The sequence below is a fragment of the Mycteria americana genome, chromosome 1, assembly GCF_035582795.1.
Source record: "Mycteria americana isolate JAX WOST 10 ecotype Jacksonville Zoo and Gardens chromosome 1, USCA_MyAme_1.0, whole genome shotgun sequence".
Taxonomy (NCBI): Eukaryota; Metazoa; Chordata; class Aves; order Ciconiiformes; family Ciconiidae; genus Mycteria; species Mycteria americana.
The window spans coordinates 204,664,030-204,685,815 of NC_134365.1; the positions used below are offsets into that span (position 1 = coordinate 204,664,030).

Genomic DNA, 21,786 nt, shown 5'->3' on the forward strand with positions numbered 1-21,786 from the left:
TCTACTATGCAAGGGAAGGTCAGAGCTTCTGAGCAAGATAGTTTGGATGCAGGGTTTTTTTATGTACAAGAGTGGGCAAGACAATGTCTTTTCCTTAATCCTGTCCAAAGAAATAGCTGACATGCTTTTGCTGAAGTTTCTGCAGAAAAATTTAGTATAAAATAAATGACTGGCATGTTAAACTTCAGTGCAGTCGCTTAAAGTTTAGTAGAACTACAATTAGTTTAATATAAGGAGCAATTTAGTGGCAGAGTGTGTTCCTATGTATGTGGAACCACCTTGCACATCCAAGGCCCTTATTTCTCACTGTTTTAAAGAGATATTTCACCAAACCGGGGCAGTGGGGTGTGAAAGACTCAGTCCTGTAAAATGTTGAGTGCATGGGTTCCAGTCCAAAAACAATTAATCATTTGTTCTGTGCTAAGCATATGAACACCACCTGGCTTAAACAAAAAATAGTTTAGGTGTTTTTGTTTGTTTTATTAATATTAGGACCAGATCACTCAAAAATGTAACTTAAGGTTCGGGGGCCCGAGTCAAGCAAGCAGAAGTCATTTGCACCTCTGCGCTCTCTCTCTTCTGGAAGACAGCATTTCTTCAGAGGCCAAAGGCAATACCATGAGGAGAATCAGATGGTGATCTCCGATGTCATACAAAATACTATTTTAATGAATTCCTTGTTTTTTTCTTGGAATTATTCCACCCAGTTACCCAAGGGTCCAACACTGAGAAGCGAGTACTTGAATCGGTCTGCTTGCTAACGCTGCAGTTACTGATGTCCACAGGGCAGGCTCTGAGCTGTGCACATTTACATCCTGCAGTTTTTCCTCATATGTCACCTTCACTAATTTTGCCATCACTGATTTTTTTCTGAATTTCAGCTATCAGCATCCTGTGCAATACAAGAGTACCAGAGCTGTGACACCCTCCTCGGATGGGCAGCCTCTCAGCGTGGCCTCACATCCACTTGAAGCAGCTGCTCTTTCATCACCCTCCCTTTGAAGGTCATGTGGGCAAGGTCCTGTGAAGTGACACCCCTGGAAAAGCTCTGGGCCCACTCCCAGAAAAACTTCATAGGGCTTCTCATCTATGAGAATGAGTTTTTTCCTTTGTTTTGTTTCTCTTATTTCCTTCCCTTTTTTAATGGTTGGATCACCATTTTTTCAAGCCAGGTGGACAGTGGTCACGTCCACAACAGTTGTGTCTCGAGTTAGAGACACCCAGTGTGCTCTATTTCCTTTATGATCAGTGAAGCCTCATTTTAAGACTACCCAGTTACTGTCCTTTTCACTGGGGGGTAGGGCTGAGGGGTCATTCCTGTAATAAGACAAAAAAAAATTTATTTTTCCAACTGAGCTTTTGGGTTTTGTTGTTGCAGCAAGACCTTGGGACCACCTTACCTGTTGATGCTGCTGACCACTGAAAGAAAAGCAGCTATCGATTTATGGATGCCCATTTTGTATTATGTACATCAGTTTCAAGTTTGGGAAGAGGAGTGAACCTCACACTGATCACCCGAATAATACAACCCTCAACATTTCTCCCATCGATTGCTGACCTAGACCATCTTGTACCTTAAGGTAGTGGCTGAGAGGTAAGGCAACCACAAGTGTGTTATCACTTACTCTTGAAATAACATGCTTGTAATTTTAATGGTTTGTTGTCAATCTCTTCTAACCACTAACATCTTGTGGCATTAAAAGAATTTCAACTATGTTGTATCCTTAAAACTTGTGTTTGGATAATTAAAGGCAGTTTTAAAATGTAAACCAGTATACCATTTATATATCAGTTACAACAGGATGATTTCTTCCCTACTCAAAAGGCTGCATTCAGCCTTGCTAAGAAGCCATTGCTGTCACTGCCAGGACCACCTGCCTTGGTGGTATTTTATCCCTGGGGAAGTGGCCCCCATAAATCAATGCATCAATAGTATACTAAGACAGCATGATTCAGGAAGCAGCTAGATAAAGAGACTCAGGACTTGCCTATTACAGTCACTGTAAAAGATCATTCATTTTTCCGTCAGCTTTTTGACAGCAAAGCTTAAGTTGGAGTTTTATGCTGAGACAGAATTCATCTTCAAATCTTGTGCCACAATAGCTATGGATAACCAGTTCTCCATGGACCTACGCACTGAAGAAATCAATAATTCCCATTTGTTTTGTAAGGAAACCATAAACTTACTGTGGATTTATATCTGGATTAATCCTTTTCAGCTCCATGATGTCATCTATAGTTTTTTCAATAGCATCAGGGTGAACACTTACTGAGGTTTGCAGCCGCTAAAAAGAGGTTTTAAACACATATTAATTCTTATGGAAGCTATTATTCAATAGAAGTTAACAATAGTAAATTTGATACCCAAAAGCTTCTAGATTAAGAGCCCAGAAGACCCAACTCAATATATATACACACCTTTCCAGCCTATTCAACCCTACCGACTGGTTTCGGAGCACTAGCCCTATAAGAACTTGACTTGCTTTGCCATGCCTTTGTAGTCAGTTTATTGCATTTTTGTGGCAGCTGCCAGTGAAGATGATCTGCACTGAGACCTTTGATCAAGAAGCAGCTTCAGGCCATCTGCCTAATTACACTGGAATTGCTAGCCTTCATTTGATGCCCCCTCTCCCAATATGTTGCAGTAACACAGTAAGACATTTTTCCTCTCTCTTGCATGTCATTGCACTTTGTAGAGATGCCCCTAGAGGTTCAGTATTCAAAAATCAACATGCCTTCCAAAAAATTAAGAGGTTGAACTTTCTGGTGCTTTGTCTCAAAACTACACAATTGCTTAAATGAAGGCTTTTAAATAAGATTCTGCCTTTCTGTTTGTGCTAGAAGTACATTTGGAAGCGCCATGCTGAACTATGAGCTATGTGACATTGTTTTTGCTATAGCTGAGGTAAGCTTTTCAACATCAGTGATTCTCACGCCAAAGAGAAATGAACGGCTGAATTATGCTATTTAACATATACACAAATGCTTTGTGAGAAGAATTTAGGTTAGCACAACCAGCGCTACAGTGAAAGGATGAAGTGACAGAGGCTCTTCTCTATTAACATATTTAAAAGGAAAGCAGAGAACAAAGTTGTCTTGGCTATCTAGGTACTGCTGCCTTCAGCCTCTCTTATCCCTGCTTTCCAGATAAAAAACCTGAGGTGTAAGCGTGTAAGTGACTGACTGCAGATTACATAAATTCTAAGACAGGATGAGGAATCAAGCCAAGAATCCCCAAATTACAACACATCACGCTCGTCGTCTCCACCATGGCCTGTTGCCCCCTCGATTCCATCAGTGCCACAACGCCCCTGTCCCTGGGGCACAGGACACTCTCCCTGCCTTTGCAAGATCACCTGCTATTGCAGACACAGGATCCTCTTCAGTAGAAGATGGTTTTAATGTAAAATCATATCAAACCTTAAAGTGGTGTTTTGGGGTGAGCAAACAGCAGACTGAACAAACCAACTGCAACAGGACACAACAGAAAAGGTGAATGATGGGATCTTTCACTCACCTTACTTTTTGAACCTTTCAGTGATGCCTCTGTAAGAGAACAGTATTTGAAAGCATCATGTCAGACAAGTGAAGTTTATATTGGATTCATTTAACAATTTATTTATTTATAAGAATGAAGTCATACTATTTTTCACTCATGCAGAAAGGTACAAAAGCATGCAGAACCAAGTATTTTGCAGTTACCTATTTTCATAGTTCTGGCAGCTCCAGGCTTGGTACTGTAACAGATCCTTTGCAATTCACACCGACCTGTTAGTTTCCTGACCACGAATTTCAGGCAGCGCCACAAACATTTGCAGTAGAAGTACAGGCATACCTGGACAAACATCCTGGCAAAAGAAGAAGCCTGAAAATAAGAGTCTTGAGCAGAGTTTGTTTCAACAAGGTCACCACCCAAACAGAAGGTACTTCCTCACCCCAAATTCCCATTGCCTAAGGGCACCTTTAAAGCAAAAGCAGCATTCACACTGCAAACATTATCCTGGTAAGTGTTAAATCATGCTTCTTAGTCTTAGCCAACAAAAAAACCCATGCACAAAGCACGAGAACTGGAAGCAGTCAACTCCAGAGTTCTCAAAAGAGTATTTCTAGAAAAGTCTTTGTCCCCTTAAAATAAAAGGCCGTATAGCTCCTACTAATGCTTTGGGGAAACAGGACTATGCGAGAAGGGAGCACAGCTCACGCCATTATCATGGCTGCTGAGGATCCAGGGAGCCACTACACCCTGGCTTAGCTTTGCCTCTGCATCCAGCTGCTCCAAGCAGAGTGGCTGGTTATCCTGACAAACATGAATCAACACTCAATGTTGGGTCCCTAAAAGTGATGAGTGATGATTAAGGAAACCAAAGCTTCCCCCCTTCAGGAGAGAAGGTGTTTAAGAACATGTCCTGAGGATTGCCAGTTCTTCCCAAGATCAGCTGTTATACAGTGCTGATGCTGTGCAATTTCTTAAAGCACAGAACTGACAGAAAGCCAGGAAAGCCCTTATTTAGATACTGCATCCAGTTTTGAGCCCAAGTAATACAAAACAGACTTTGACAAACTGGATGGATTTCAGTGGAAGCCCCCCAAGATGGTAGGGCTGGAGCACAGACCCTACAAGGAGAGGCTGGGGGAGCTGGGCTTGTTCAACCTGGAGCAGAGATAGCTTCAGGGGGACCTCACAGCAGCCCCCAGTGCCTGTGGGAAGATCATGGAGAAGACAGAGCCGGGCTCTTCACAGGGGTGCAGGGCAGGAAGACAAGGGACAACAGCCATAAGCAGAAACATAAGAGGCTTAGCCTAGATATAAGGAAAAGCTTTTTCCCCCATGAGGACAGTCAGGTAGTGGCACAGGTTGCTCAGAGAGGCTGCGCAGTCTCCTTCCTCAGAGTTTTTTAAGCCCTGACTGGATGACAATTTAGCTTTCTTGTTTCTACGGCTATGAAGGCACACATCTTGCCATGTTACCCAACTGTCAACCCCCATGGGGTGCACCAGGACTTGAGGTGGGGCAGGATCCACACAGGGTCTCTGGGTTCAGAAGCACATCTCAGAAAAGGCAAATTGCAGAGACCTGACAACAGGAACATTGCCATCTGGACATGGTCCTGGGCAACTGGCTCCAGCTGGCCCTGCTAGAGCAGGGCAGGGGGTGGTCTAGATGACCTCCAGAGGTCCCTTCCAACCTCAGCCTCTCTGTAATTATATTTTACAATTATATTATGGGAAAACATCAATACAGGTTTGATATGCTAGCTTGCCATTAAATGGTCAAAAATAATTCGGTCCCTTATGTTCTAAGCCTGTGTGTATGCGTATTCATCATTAGCCCACTATCTCCTCCACATGCTGCTGATGCTTTCAAAGGACAGTTATTTGTTAGGAGACTCTGTATTATCCTTTTCAATGGAGTGTGCCGGTTATTCTGAAAGACTGAATTCCAGATACTCAAATCAGTTATAGCTTCAACAAAGCTTGAAGAGCTCCATCACTTCCTAAAACATCCTGAAGAGCATGGTGTAGAAGGACATTCAGGGAAGGGAAGGTAAGTTAACTCATGTTAATGTCCACACAGGAGTTTAATCTGCTTTATATTCACTTTAGCTCAATCCTCTTTGAAGCAGGATTAAGCTAAGGGAACTAAAGCCATTTTATGTCTAAACAGAGAGCATCCACACACGTATTTAACATGCTTTAAAAGCATCCACTTTATCTTCACACTTTCAGTTAATTCACTTAACATTCCCAAACGCCTGCATGCGGCAACCCCCTTGTCTTTATGCAACAGGAGGCCTCTATTTTTGATACAAAGTGAAACCTAGAGAGCGAGGAATCACTCCCACGCTGGAACAGAGTTTTAGACAAGTAAAAAAGTTTCAGCTGCTGACACTGAAATATTTGGGTGTCGTCCCCCCCAAGATGTGCCAGAACACACTACTGTGAGGAGTTCATACGTGCTTCACAGAGCAGGTGATGGCCTTCAGTATTAAGAACAAGACCAGTTATCAGGAGGCAAATCCATCATCAGCCAAGCAGACATTCCTTAAGTTTCCAACAGTCAGAAGTGTCAGTTAAAGAGTCAAAGTCAACTAATGCCTTCAACTGCAACCTTTAACAGTGGCTTGAAAAAATCCACAGGCTAACACTGGGCATTTTGGTTTTCCAGTAGACATTTGATATCAACCTTCACAGATTTCACTAGTCTACCATCCCTGAACAATCCAAAACACAACCTATAGCCATCCCTCAGCCTCCTCAGCACAGCCTAGCTCTGTACTCAGGCTGCACGCCCAGAGAAATTAATACAAGAGATTAATGCCAGACTGGAAGGTGGAGAGTAGTAAAACAAAGTTCTGGGCTTTCACCATACATTTGCAGTAGACATTAAACTTGCCTTCTTTTGGCCTGCTTTGTTTCCAAAGGTTAGGTCTCTGTTAGAGCAACTCACTACCCAAAGAACTCATTTATATGGAAAGAAGGGAGGAAAGACTCACTTAACTTCATGTTAACAACCCATATGAAAAGATTTCCTTCTAATGAGCAAGGTAGCTCCCACAAAAACCACACCTGCTTTAAGAAAGTTCGGGGGGGGGGGGGGGGGGGGGGCGTAGAAAGTGGTTGTTAGGTGCATTTGATTTATACATTGCTGCCTTTAGGCTTAATGACAGATTTACAAATCAAAGGAAAAACTCTAAAAGGGATAGAGCTGTGATCTTCCATGGTTGGAACCACCTTTGACACTGAAGTTTTGCTTTGGCTATGGTTTGCACAAACATTAACTAAAAAATGCATCTACTAAAAAAATGTCACTACAGCACACAAACACTACATCTGTGATTCACTAAAATATACTTAGCAGCTATTACTAATAAAGCAGACAAACACTAGTTTTCACTAGGTAGCTTATAGAATAAAGTTAGCCTTTGTGGATACCTTCAATTTTCTACTACTCAGCCATCTCAAGCTTACAACAGTTGAAATCTTCTGTTTGTAACATGAACGGCATAAAGAGTAACACAATTTTGGTTTCAAGGGGTTGTTCTTTATAAAAGGGGATTCTTGCTTGCAGAAGTCCTGTAATAAAAGCACACTAGTGATTAAATAAGACAAGTTTTATTTTAGCTGCTATGCACTTCAGTTCACATAAGCTAAGTGGAGACACTGGCAGCTATAAAACAAAACGTGGAGTATCATGAACAAGAACCCACACACAAGTGTAGCATGAGCCATGCGTCTGACTATGGCACGGTGGCACTAGCTTCTGGTTCGTTTTAGAGTCTGATTCCAAACCTCCTATCTACTCAATCTCTTCTGCATTTTTTTTCCTGTTTGCCTTTGAAGGTTTTCTCAGCACAGAAAATAGTGTGCTTCACTAGCAGTTTGTGTAGTCATGTACAGTGATACTTCAGATCCTGAGGTGAACTTTAAGAACAGAAGTATTACAGAAATGAAGGTGTTCCTCAGAGGCTTGCACTCTACTCTTCCCCATCCTGATACAAGCTCCTTCTCCTCCTCCTGTATTACATGCAGCTGTACAGACCTACAGATTTGTGTTTATACATGCAAAGTGCATTACAAGAGTTCATATGAACATTTATTTGGGTAAAACAAAGAAAAATCTGCATAATAAGATGCTGATGTGCACAGGCCTAATCAGCAGGCAGCTCCCTTGCCAAGGATGCTGTATAAGTGGAAACACATGCAGCCATCCTCCCATGAGAAGTCAGGGTTACACATTCCCAGTCACTGATGCCAATCACTTGGACATCAGAAGCTCCCTGTTAGCTCCTGAGCAATACCAACTTGGCTCACAGAAAGGGTCACTAAACTCTGAAGTCACTGCTACAGAAAAATGTACTCGTACTTGGGTTCCAAGAAAAAAAAAAAAGTCAAAACAACAAAACATTCTGAAATGAGTAAGTCTTCCCTTGCATGTCAGGAAGAGACTTATGGAATACTACCCAGTGCATAAAGCTACCACCACAATAGCCTGAAATGCCATAGAAATGTAAAGTTTTCTTCTGTATAATTAGCAAACATCAGTTAAGGGCTGGTATATGCATCTATTTCACCTCTCCTTCTTCCTTGCTCTTCTACTTTTAACTCTTTCTTATCTTCCCTGCTGTATGTCACCCTACTTCTCAGATCTAACCAAAGAAACCTTCAACCAAAAAAAAGAAATCAGGCAGCCAGTACCTTGCAAGGACTATCAGGAATGCTGCAAATCCAAGCAAGCAACCAGTCTATACCAGTAATAACAGGGCTCAGCAGAGATTCTGAGAGCTCTTTTCCATGAGGGAGGGGATGAAGAAAGGGGGTTCTACAATTGCTAGGATCCTTGCAAGACACACAGAAATTTAGAGCCAAAAAGAGCACAAAGTAGGGGTACCACTGCTGCAGTTACAGCACTTCTATTCTCCACAGCACGTGCTGCTCTGCCTGGGGTAAGAAAGCACATGGCAGCAAGAAGCAGAAAGAACCGAGCATGTTGTTCCACACCCTGACATTGCAAAGGGAAGGACAGAAGTGGTTCTCAACAAGGGGTCTCAAGGTTTGCCCTCAACTAGCCCAGGTGATGTGGATCAGTGTGATGGGAATGGCACATGTGATGGTTATTAGAATTTACATCTCTCTCCAATGACAGTACGGCATCACATTTTCATGAAATCTGGCTTTTTATTTAAAGTTGACTGGCTCTAGCCAGCCTTCTCCATGCTAAACAGGCAGGAGCAAAATTGAGCAAAGGTTTCCAAAGTTGTCTAATATTTCTGTGAAGCTCTTTCCTGTGTGAGGTATGTTCACCTAAATAGCAAGATGTATGTCTAATACAACATGCGATATTTCACTGACATGAAGGGAAGTAGAGATTAATTACTGTGCAACATTTTTGAAACTAATAAAATAGAAGGTGCTTATTGCCTCCCCCTGGTACTTTCAGAACCTTAGTATTTTCAGAGCTAATAACATACAGAACAAATACTTTGGGTAAAATGAAAACTTCAACTAAATGCCCAATACTAGTGACTGGACTTAAAACTGGGGGGAAAAAAAGCAAGCGAAAACCAAAACCGAACAATCCCCCCAACCCACTAGTTTAAAAGAATGAAATAAAAGTCACTGAATCTACTTACACATCATTTTCTTTCCTGTATGTACTGTTTTACATCCTATGGATAGGAAAGACTCTTACACAACTATTTTTCCTGAAGGACATACTCAGCTCAGAGAAGAAAGTGTTACACATCAACATTTCCTTCTTGAGAATTCCGATTACAGCTTGAGAAATCAAGGACACACAAGATAGTTATGGATGACGAGCTGTCCAAATAGGTAAGCAAGTGATACTACCCTGTTAGGAGCTAATTAACTTGACTGTCTTGGGTTTATTTGTATAACTTACAGTTTGTATACAAGATCAACCAAGAAGTAGTGTACCAATCACTGTTTCTGCCATAGGCAAACCTGCTATTAGCTCCTTTAAAACACAAGAAACTTGGTTCTGTCTGTGCTTTTGCAGACTTGACAACTGAAATCCACCTCATCTCTCCATTTAGACATGAAAGCAAGTCACCATGGCAACTAAGGAAGACATAAGAGTAGTTTTTAAAAGCAGCTTTCCACACTTTCCCTGCTCTTGCTTTTTGCTGACTTGATTTTCATTTTATCTGATGTGGCTCCAGTAAGACAGAACTTACACTTAAAATCTGCTAGTGCTTACAGACTGTTTTGCAGTAGATCAAGAGAAGGTGTCAAGTTTCTAGGATTTACTGAAAAACCTTAAGTGTCTGCTACAGTTGGTTCTCCAGGTTATTATTTCAGATGTTTAAGATAAGTTACAGTCAAAGAGGAAGTGGCACTGACAGACTCCTCAAAACCCCTTTACAAAAAAGGAAAGCACTGAAAGATTAAGTATTTCACTGAGAAACAGTTTTATTATTTCATAAGTGATATTTCAGACTTTAGGAATAATTCATACTAAAGCAAGCTGAGAAAGAGAAGAAATCTAGAATAGCTATTTTCATTTAGACATCACCTTGGATTAGCGAGATGAGCATAAGAGTCCTGTAGTTTACTGGCCAACAGCACTCCCCTAAATGTAGGGATTTAGTGTTATTCCAAGCACTGGACTGTCTGTTTAAATAAAGCTTCTCCTTCCACTGGAAAGCAGCAGCTGTTGAAAGCAGGTAGATGAAAAGCCAGAGATGAACTTCTGTTACATTAAGGATCCCCCAGTCTAAAAAAATTATATTCTTATAAAAGATCTAGATGTCAAAGTAGCCACTGTTTGTGTAAGCACGGCCCCTTTCTTCGCTATTCAGATGTGCAATACAGTCCTGGGAAAGGCAGGAATAGAGGAAGTAATTCAGATGGAGAAATGAGACTGCACAAGCAACCGACTCAATTTAGGACTTATTTTGAAGTTTTGCAACTGTTCAAATGCTACAGGACTTCAGTTTATTAAAGGCAGTCTTACTACATGGCACCACAACATGTATCTTTTTAATTATCATCTCATTCAATGGCTGAACTTTGTATTAGAAATGTACTATAAGACACATTTTTTAAGTTACTTTTACAACGACAATTTCACTTTCCAGTTAAAGTAGAGATGGTAACTGTTAGCAAAGATAGGTAACTTCAGTCGAGCCATTTTGCCACAGGTAAAGTCTACCTTTCAAAGTATGTCTTAAAGAGAAAAACCACACACAAACAAACAAAAAACCCTCAAAACCAAACCACCCACCCCACACCTCAAGTAAACACACACGTCAAAACCAATAAAACATTATAAGTTTTTAAAGGGATATTGCAGACTTGCTGTTGTTTTAAATACCAGTAGGAACAAATTAATCACCTTCACGTAAAATGTAGTTTAGCCAGTGTTCTCAATGGCATGAAGCAAACATCTTTTTACTTCCTTTAAATATGAGGATGTACAAGCATTACTTGTACAAAACTAAGCAATTGCTTCAATTGTGGAAGAGCAGTCAACATTCAAAGTTTTACCTTTTCCATTGCCTTTCATGTGAGGCCCTTAAATCTCCATATATTTGTGGATCATACTGATCATACTCTATACTCAGCCCCAGTAAGACACATCTGGAGTGCTGTGTGCAGGGCTGGGCTCCCCAGTACTAGAGAGACATGGACATACTGGAAAGAGTCCAACAGTGTGCCATGAAGGTGATTAAGGGACTGGAGCATCTGTCATAGAAGGACAGACTGAGAGCTAGGGGCTCAGGGGGACCTTATCTATGTGCATAAATCATAGAACAGTTTGGAAGGGACCTTTAAAGGTCATCTAGTCCAACGCCCCCTGCAATGAGCAGGGACATCTTCAACTAGATCAGGTTGCTCAGAGCCCCATCCAACCTGACCTTGAATGTTTCCAGGGATGGGGCATCTACCACCTCCCTGGGCAACCTGTTCCACTGTTTCACCACCCTCATCGTAAGACATTTCTTCCTTAAATCTAGTCTGGATGTACCCTCTTTTAGTTTAAAACCACTACCCCTTGTCCTATCGCTACAGGCCCTACTAAAAAGTCTGTCCTAATCTTTCTTATAAGCTCCCTTTAAGTATTGAAAGGCTGAAATAAGGTCTCCCTGGAGCCTTCTCTTCTCCAGGCTGAACAACCCGAACTCTCTCAGCCTGTCCTCATAGGAAAGGTGTTCCATCCCTCTGATCATTTTTGTGGCCCTCCTCTGGACCTGCTCCAACAGGTCCATGTCTTTCCTGTACTGAGGGGGTAATACCTGATGGGGGTAGTAAAGATGACTAAGCCAGACTCTTCTCAGTGGTGCCCACTGACAGGACAAGAGGCAATAGGCACAGACAGAAATGCAGAAATTACATTTAAACATAAGGGTCATTTTTTGGTTTTGTTTTGTTACTGTTTTTAAATTGTAGGGGTCAAACAATTGGAACAGGTTCTTCAGAGAAGCTGCAGAGTCTCCATCCTTGGAGATGTTCAAAATGTGACTGGACACAGCCCTGTGCAACCTGCTTTGACCAAGGGGGTTGGACTTGATTTCCAGAGCTGTCTTTTGACCTCACTAACCACAGAATCACAGAATGGCTGAAGACTAAACAGGGCATCTTAAATGGAAAGGTCTGAGGATAAAAGACAGTTCAGTCTATTTTGTATTTAATATCAGTATGTCAAAAGACAGACAGGAAATATCAAGCTGGTTATAAAAAGCCGTGTCAATGGTCTAACAGATGAACAGTAGGCACAGCAAAAGCAGCATGCAAGTTACACTAATTCCTTGTTATCTGTACTCACATGTGCAGTATTTTGTTTAGAAGACAAACTCCAGTAGCAATCAAACAGCCCTGATGCAGCATATGCAGACTTGCCCTTTGATAGTAGCAGCAGAGACTATAGCATGCCTCCAGTACACAAACCTAACTCAGAGCGGAGTGGCATCTGCCTACAGGTGAGACTCTTCTCTTACAACAAGCTGGATTTGAAAGCTACTGTTGAAAGTGCTCCTTGGGTCTCCAGGTGTATATCTGCTGCATGAAGTTGCTGCAGGTAAACTACTATCATTACTCAGAGAGAGCAGTTGAGGTTATCTTAACTTTACAGATGAAAGCCCTGCTCTTCTCCCCATCTGTTTTATGGGATTTTCTATGTTGCAGTCAACAAGATGACCTGAAGTTTGTGTAGACTTAACTAAACTCATTGGTTTTAAACACAGAGATAACCTATGTGATAGATAACCTAGATAACCTAGTCCGGTGTCTGCTCCATGTTGTGCAACAAGGAAAACACTGTGCCACTGAGCAGTCCTCACCATCAGTACACCACATTTAGCCCTGCATTTGATCTTCACAAACAGTTAAGGATGCTTTTAGCAAGCTCCTGGACGGCTGCTGCTACTGGTAACGGACAAACACTAAGGGACACAATGTACATTAACTTGTTTATTTTCCAGCTGATTTCCAAGCTGGAAGGCTTAATATCCTTGTCTTGCACATAGATCTCCCTGCAGCTCCAAACTTTACTGCCTTATTCTCTATCATACAAACCTGCAACCACAACACATACAACAGAACTGACTATCCCCAGTAAGTGCTTTTCTTGGAGGATGACCCCAGTTTATTTCTTAATCTCCCCGTATTTCTTCTATATTTACAAAACATGAGGAGTATACTACTCATATCAGTTCATGTCAAAGGATTAACATAAAGTAAGAAAATCCAGATGCTTGTAAGTAAACAGAATAGCTTTCCTGTTTCAACAGTGTTTTCCTATTTGAGGTGCTCTGTATTCCCTCCCCCCCGCTGCCCCGAATCTGACTTTCTGTTCAGCATTTGGAACACTAGATTTTCCATAACAAAGTCCTAAACTGTGCTATTTAGATAAGCAATTGCTTTTCAGAAGTTCTACCTTGGCTACTTAAGAGAAACTAAAACCATCACGACTTCTCAAACCTTATAGGATTTGCTGACTTTAGAAATGAAAAGAAGTAGGAGGTAGTTTCTTCAAGACAGCCTCAGGAACCCAAATATTCAAAACAGCACACTTTCTCCAACACGGAAAAAACACCAAGAGGCCAGGACAGCCAAAGGAGGACAGAACAGGCAGTTTAAAGAGAGAAGCAAAGTGTTTACTGTAGTCAGGGAAGAGCTGGCAGCTTTGAAGTTGTCAGCAGCTCAGCTTCTCCATCAGGAGGGAGCAAAATTACATTATGCTCAAAAGATACAAGGCCATTAAGGGGGCAAGCTGCAACACCCTCTGTGACCCCAGCTGGAGGCTCCCACCCCACCCACAGGATGGTAGAGTCCCATTTAAGTGGGATTCATGGCCCAGATCCCATATGACACCAATTTGTGACCTTGGGCCAGACTGCTAGGCAAGTCTGTACAGAGAAAGAGAGGTAAAAATTAGAGGTAGGATTGCTGAGATGGAAATCATTAGCAGGATCCAAGAAGGAAGGCTCTAACATGGGGTGTTATAAAATTGTAAAGGGAAAAAGCACCACAGGGATGTTAGCCAGGCTAGTTGTTAACCATCAGGTCACTGGACCAGTATCAATGGAGTTGGTGGAAGACTTGGGACCATCCAGGATCAGTGCCACAGAGCTGCAGGGGCCAATCCTTTCCCTCCTCACTGGTGCCTATCAGGGCGGTGAGCACACTAATGCTTACCCTAAAGGCTCATTAAATCTTAGCTGTCTTTTGTGGGTGGTAGCAAACAAATAATTGCTTTATACTTTTAAGCTGTGTATGTCCTGCTTACAGAGTCCTTTTGCAGCTGGCTCAAGATACCTGAGGAAACCGACCCAAACGTTCCACAGAAATGCTTAAGCCAAGGCTGGCTTGGCAGCAAAATCATTACAGATGATCAGCCTAGAGGTAATGATGCTGATATCCATAGTGTATAAGATTCTTTGCTATAAACAGTCTAAAAAGAGAGAAAAATATAGTGACAGATGCTCAATACAGAAGCATATGTTTCAGCCCTCTTGAATAGGTTTTTCCTATCCAGGCAGAATATGATTTCTTTGCTTTATACACAAATTAAGCTCTTGATCTGTATTAGTTTCTGGGAGTGCTCAACTCTCTCCACTGACTACAGAACAAAGACGACACAGGCTTTCTGCACCTACAGCTGGTGTCTGCAAGTAGAGAAACAACTGCAAGTCATACATAGGAGCAAGTAATAGACATTTCTCCCCAAATTGAGCACAATTGGCTTCAAAAACATTTGCACATCTTCACCAAGCATCTCCCCTTCTCTGCTTTCACAAGTAACACTCCAAAAATCCAGACAGCAGATAAGAATGGGAATGAAAAAACCCAACATTTGTCAAACATCGTTCTATGTTACTGTTTCTCCTATTTTCCCGGACATATCAGGCACTACTGATTTCATGCATCACTGCTCCAATCCCATAAGACAGTTCCCACATTCTTTGCTTCTATAAAGAACTGGAAAGGAAATTTTAAATTAAAACAGCTTTAATTAATTAGTGAAATCTAGGTGAACAGAAAGCAATCTAGTATAAACTAGTTTACACCTTCTGTACTACTGGTAACAGCTAAAACACTTAACTCACTGCAGCACAGAAGTAATTAGAATAATTTAACACTTGAAAAGATACAGAACAGTTACCTCAGGAAGTGTTTCATGGTGATGGTTTGGTTTGTGTTGCTGTAGCCGTAATCTATTGATCACTAATGACCTCTTCTTTGCAGGCAATACCAGTGCTGTAGAAATAGAATTGAGAGGTATTTACTAACAGAGCAAAAGAAGTGGTACTTCAGTTTTCTAAATCGCTCTTGAAACAAACATCTATGGAAATACATGGGAAAGATGTTAAGAAATCTCATGTCAATAAAAACAAAGTGAAAAATCATAATTTGTTCACACTCTTCAGCCTGAGCACACACTTTGACCAGACTATACTATCCATGTCTCTTTTCAGAAAGTCAAAAATTTGAATAAGAGTACAGAATTAAGTGAGAAAGCTTGAAGAAAAATCTAGACAATTTCAAACACTTCTTGTGTTCTTCAAACATCTGTCTGGTTCACAGCAGCTTCCAAGCGGCAGTTTCAAGAGACACTTGGCTTGCTGTGCTGTTAAAAGCCCTCTGTTCCCCAGAATTTGCAACAGCACTTGGAGACCTCGGGTAAAAGTAGCATGTAAGCAAAGAACTACTACTGGGTCCTGATTTAATTCACCATACGAGATGTCAGGTAATCAACTTTCCTGGTGACCAACTTTATTAAATGATACATATGTCATCTTAAAATAGATACAGTTGGCCAGGTTGCCCATCCATTCTGAGATCTGGTGTCCTACAGTTAATTCTCATTATGATTACCATTTTATTCCAGTAGAGGAGAACAGGAAGAATTCGGGAAGAAATGTCATAAATATAACCCTGCCCATGTACTGCAGAGTCTCCCCAGTCACCACCTCTTTACTTCAGGTTTCTAAAATGGAGTATTCACAAACAAGCGATATTTGACTAGGAGAGGCAGACTTCTCACATTACTTCATATCCTGTAAAGGGCCAATAAAACATCTTTACTCGCTGCCAGAAAACAGAGTACTGTTACACATCTGCTATTGGGACAGCTTAATCCAAGACTTAAAGGGAACAAGACCACACCTTCAAGCTCTGTACTACTACAAACCACACACAAAGGAAGGCCTGAATGAAAGCTGTGCTGTTAAGAAATCATTTAAGAGCCCATTTTTCATTAGCACTGCATGCAGCATGCTGGAAAGTACCTGAAGGCCATCAAAGTCTGGCCTCTTTTGTCACAAAGTTAAAAATCTAGAGAATCTCAAATCTATTTTCTTTTGCAGCACCTAACAGCACTGATAGGATAAAAATCTTCTTACCCTACCTTGTTCTCACATTTTTTCCCTTTTGTAACTTGTAAGTTTTACATTATGCTGTTGCCTGCTGACAGAACAGAACAACCATTTAAGTTCAGAAAAACACAGCTATCTTGTTGGATTACATCACATACAGCTTGCTAAAAATATATAATCCCTGAACGGTGAAAGCTTCATTCATTTATATTGGTTTTGACTGGCTGAATCATGTTGCTGTCCCCTGAATACCACTGTAATTGTCGCTGGCTGCAGTGACACCTGCTTGCAAGGGCAGAGAGATGCTAACATCAAACTCTGGTTCATTAATGAACACAGTAGGCAGGCTCCTAACACTTCCTGCTACAGCTTTTGATAGGTCTTCGACGACAGCAAGCACAGGGAGCACAGGAGACAGGCAAAAACTGGAGGGGATGTAACCTGCTCCCCTTCTCCAGTCTAATAATTTGCTGTTTAAAAAATATAGTTTGTGAAAGATTCTCACAGCTGAGTCTCAGCTTTTTAGCATCAACTCGAACAAAGGAAGCTTCACCACGATATTTGACCCATAAGGGCAGCAGTGTAAGGAACACGCCAGAAGTGCCAGGAGCTGTCAAATCAACCTCCTCTAAAAGTGTGTGCTGGCCTCAGCCTCTGAGGTCAGCTCCTTCTTGATTCTGATCAAGGTCCTTGCTGAAAATGATGCTGCTTCTTTACTACTGCTTTAAAGGGAAGAGAAGTTCCACTTGCCTGAACTCCAGAACGGGCTCATCCAAGTGTGGCATGGTAGGAGCATCAAGATACTCTCCCTTCAAGAACAGTTACCAGCTACAGCTGATTATAAATTAATTTGGAATGTTCATTAAAAATTAGACTGTTTCAAAAACTGTATTTTAAGAAGTCAACATTGCTGTTCATAAACCTCTGCCTTCTACTTAGAAAGCTAAACTCAAAGGAAGGTCACTGGTTGCAAAGAAAAAGCATATTTAAGTGACATAACAAGCATTACACATGGTTAAAAGTGACAATTTTGGATCTCTTTAAAAGCCTACCCTTGGAATTACAAGAATAATTCTCCTTGCTCTCTCTCTTTTAATTAAAAGGGGGTGGGTCACCAGAAAAGTCACCAGAACAACTTTACAGTTGAAGTCCTGATGCCCCAAAAGTCAACATGAAAGCCCTCCAGCTTGGAGAGGAACAGTTCACCCTGCAGGCTTCAACAGCTAGTCCCCTACAGCACAGACGCAGCCCGTAACCAGGTTAACAGAAAGGCTATGGCCTCAAAAGCAGTTTCCTCCACTGGAGCACAAAGCAATGAAGTTCCACCTGACTCTACCAAGAAGATTTTCAAGACCTAGAGGCAAGACTTCGAGCACAAACAAAAGTACAGAGAATCTAGGCTGCAGTCTTGGTTCATAAGGTAAAAAGTTTACTTTAATGTCTGGCAGACAGGCTTTGTAAATGCTGCTATCTGCTAAGTACAGGGATAGAAATTAATGCCATGCTCTGCAATTCTTGCAACAATTCACTTATGTGGACACACATACACATGGCATTAAGCTATTGACATCCAGGCTAGACTGGGGAGCCACATCAGGAGGTGAGAATTTACAGTCATCTTCAAAAAAGTAGGACTGGAAGGCAGCATTCCCCATTTCCATATACCTCCGTAAGTGATCCTCTAGGGGAGTTCAGTAAAGATTTTCTGTGGAAAAAAAACAGTGTTTAAACTCTTCAAAAAGATTGTTACCACAATTCACAGCTGAGTAAGTTCAACTATTCATAGACCTGTAGAGCCACAAGACCTAATTTCTGCCAACCTCTTTTCCTCTCAAAATGTAATAGATTTCTTTTAAGTGAAAAAAGAAACAAAATCCCATACAAAATAAACTAGTACTCTATTTTATCTCCTGTAAAGTTGTTACAGCATCTCAGTGAACAAGAGCAGCAGCTATAGCTTTGGGCAACACTTACATCACTTCAGAGTTTGCCCAAAAAGTTTCAGTCAATTGCCATTAGGTGTACTTGGTGGGGGTGGGGGGGAAGCATTTGTGGTCAGGGAGAGGGACTTGACTTAGAGCCTTCTGTTTTCTCAAGGGAAGAGTTTCCTCAGCAAGTTGAATGTCTGCAGATCAGGAAGGCTTTCAGGGTCCAGTTGTGGGAAAGAAAGACACATATGAGAAAGATTTCTACATGTGATAGATAATCAGGGTAATGAGTGTTTGTGAGCTTGTTGAAAGAATGAGCACAACAATTATACGATTTAGTTGAGAAGTTGACAGCAGTTATGGATTTGGGGAGACTGAAATACAAGTTTCTGAAGACTCAACTTTTGAAATACCACTTTTGTCAGGAAGTGCCAGACTCGTAGCAGGACGCCCAGAGCCAGCAGGTACTCAGTGGGGAGCCGCCCGTTGGCCACACCACCCACCCCTCTGAGAGCCTGAGTTTGCGCTTTTACATGGTTTCACTCATGTGAACTTGCAGCTGTGTTTTTCCTGCAGCCTACGAAAGTGTTCCAGCTTTAAGCTACACACACTCACATTTTCTCACTGAGGAACCTGCAAAATACTTCCCCTCTTCTCCTTTTGTAAGCAGTTTTTCAGCCTTTTCTAATTTTAAGTCATGCAGCTGGAGTAAGCCTAAAGACAAGTAGGTTTGACTTTGTTAGCTATCTTTCATTAATTCCCTAGAAGTAGCTTACACCAATAACACAGATCCACTGCTGGAAACCTCTTGGCCCAATGTTTAAAGTTTGCTCTTTGGCACAAAGAGACTCACGTTCTAAGGCTCTAGATTGAGGATGACTGAGCAAGTATGCAGTTTGGATCTCCCATACGCTCGAGTTTCTCAGCTTACAGGATTTTATCCCATACTGTACCACTTCCACAAATCAACCTCCTCCTCCCTCCCACAACACACCCATGTACCCATTCACTGCCAATTGTTTCATCCAGTTTATCTTAAACCAGACAGGAGTTTCCCCTCCTAAAACTAGCTGCAGCTTTTCTTGGAAGAGAGGCAGTACTACTACAAACACATAGAACAGTGATACTATTGCAAGATCTGTCTCAAAATATAAATGATGCTTTCCTTAAATAAACATCAACTATTTGGATTCTTGTGGCTCTTTATGATCTTTTAAGTAATATAACAAAACACACGTCAATCTGAAAGGTTACCAGTTGCTGAAGGCTGCAAGAAGTCAAGAGTGAGCCTGAAAAGTCGCTTCTTTATCTGACGCTGAGGGTTTGCTTTATTTGTCTTTAAGAAAGTTGCAGATACAGCTGAGAGAAAAAGTTGTATTATTTAATATAAATCACCATATTTGCAGAGTAAAATATAAAACCAAGGTAGTTTTCTTCACAATGTTTGTCTTGCAAGCTAATGACTCACCTGACATATTGCAAACATTTTTAGAAGGTTTATATTCTAATTATAAAGAAAGAAAAAGCTGTGCTGAAGAGACAAATCATCAGAACCATTAAGATGAGCAGGCTGAATATAGGACTTTGTTTATGCGGATCATTAGATTACAGTTCATCCAAACTTTCCTCCTCACAAAAAAAAAAAAAAAAAAAAGGCATGTGTTTGAAATAAAAGGCAGTAATTGCATCAGTCATCTTGAGTGCAGAAAGAAAAAAAAAATCATTTATTTTTAGGTTTAGTTGTTACAATTTCGAAGTAGGTTCTTCTGAGCTGAATGCCACCAACTACCATTATGATGTTGATTTCAGGTTGCAACTTTTCTTTCCAGTAGCATCCTATGGGTTGCTACCTATCCCTCATTCACCTCAAAAGCCTATGTGTATTTATTTGTGAAGGACAACAATCTCGATCCTTATGTCACCAAAAGTGTTTTGCTACTGTATTTTTTTTTCTTTTTTGCTGATGGGAGTGTTAATACTTCTCTATCGTGAACACCAATGTGCAATAACTAGAATTAGAAAGTGGAAGAATAGCTGATATACATTATGAAATGTCCCCTGGTGGATAGCAAGCTGGCTGCAAGCCAGCAGTACGCAAAGACAGACAACAGCACCCTGAACAGCACCATGAACACAAGCAGAGCCAGTAAGTAGATTGAGGGAAAGGATTATCTTCCTCTACTCAGCACCCTTGGGACCACATTTAGATGCTGTCTAGTTTGGGGCCCCAGCAATACACAAAAGACACCAATAAACTGGAGAGAGTTAAGCAGAGGCCACCAAGATGATGAGGGAGAGGCTGGGGGAGATGGGCTTGTTCAGCACAGGGCAGAGACAGCTTTGGGGGCACCTAACAGCACCTCCAGTGCCTACGGGCAGGTCATCAAGAAGTCTTAGATGGTCTCTTCACAGCAGTGCAGGGAAGGAAGGTGAAAACCAACAGGCATAAACCTAAACAGGAGAGGTTCAGCCGGATATAAGGCGAAAATTTTTCTCCAAGAGGACAGTCAGGCAGTGGCACAGGTTGCCCAGAGAGGTTGTGCAGTCTCCATCCTCTGAGGTTTCAAGCCCCAACAGAATGAAGCCCTGAGAAGCCTGACCTCAGAGCTGATCCTGCTGTGAGCAGGAGGTTGGGCTGGAGACCCTCTGAGGTCCCTTCTAGCCTTTGATTCTCTCCTTCCCCCACAGTCACTCTTATGGGGAGATCTCAGATATCCTGAGTTATACCCAAGTAGTACTCTATACAACAGACAGGGTGCCCAAGTCCTTGCTATTTCCTCAGTTTAAGAGACACCAACTTCTCACTAAAATACTGTATAATTTGCAGTGTTTCCCATGAAACAAGTTTAGCTTGAGGATGGAACAAGATTACTCCCTCTACCTCATCTCTCCCCACCGCTCCCACCTGAAAGACTCCACCACTCAATTTAACCATAAACAAGTAACTTTAAGGGACCTACAATTCAAGAATAAGAGTCTACAAGAGTCCTGCCACTATCAAACACACAAAAACCCCAAATACAAATAAAACCCTAATGACTCTAGGACCCCAGTTTGGTCAAGCCACACTAATTCTCAGCAAGTATTGTTTATCAGGCTATCCCATGGAATAGACGCATACCTACTTGCACCTTCCAACTTGCGTTCATGCCCAAAGGTGGAATAAAAATAACTTAAAAATTGTCTTTATTTAAAAACCCAGTAAAAAAAAAAGGATCTTTGACCATCTCAGATGCAGCATAGTTCTGTATAGGCCTTTGAATGTTATAGCAAGATCAGTGCTTAGACCTCTCCAACTCAGAACACATCCTGTGAAACGGCTCTATTGCCAAAAAGGCCCTCAGGAACAGGTTGCCTCCAACCCCAGTTCCATGCAGTTCAACAGCACTTTGTGTTGGCCCAGAAGTGGCTTTGCCTGACACCAACAGATGCAGCCACCAGCAGCACCCACCTCAAAGGTCAACAGTGGATGCCCGTTTTATGTGAGCTCAGTTTCCCATCTCAGTACAGAAGGGTGTGCT

The 21,786-nt window shown here is 41.6% G+C and overlaps 1 protein-coding gene across 6 annotated transcripts in view; it reads right to left on the minus strand.

Annotated features, from left to right (window-relative positions):
* ELMOD1 (ELMO domain containing 1) overlaps window positions 1-21,786 on the minus strand; it is a 50,674-nt gene that overhangs the window by 18,675 nt on the left and 10,213 nt on the right. For 5 of the 6 annotated variants that reach the window (XM_075490996.1, XM_075490992.1, XM_075490993.1 and 2 more), the window contains exons 2-5: window positions 15,125-15,219; window positions 3,703-3,848; window positions 3,518-3,546; window positions 2,188-2,285 (exon numbers count right to left, since the gene is read on the minus strand). In XM_075490996.1, the coding sequence (XP_075347111.1) occupies window positions 2,188-2,285; window positions 3,518-3,546; window positions 3,703-3,848; window positions 15,125-15,141 (290 nt within the window). In that variant the 5' untranslated portion in view covers window positions 15,142-15,219. Of the gene's footprint in view, window positions 1-2,187; window positions 2,286-3,517; window positions 3,547-3,702; window positions 3,866-15,124; window positions 15,220-21,786 lie in introns of those variants that run through there. The other variant, XM_075490994.1, reaches the window with a different exon arrangement.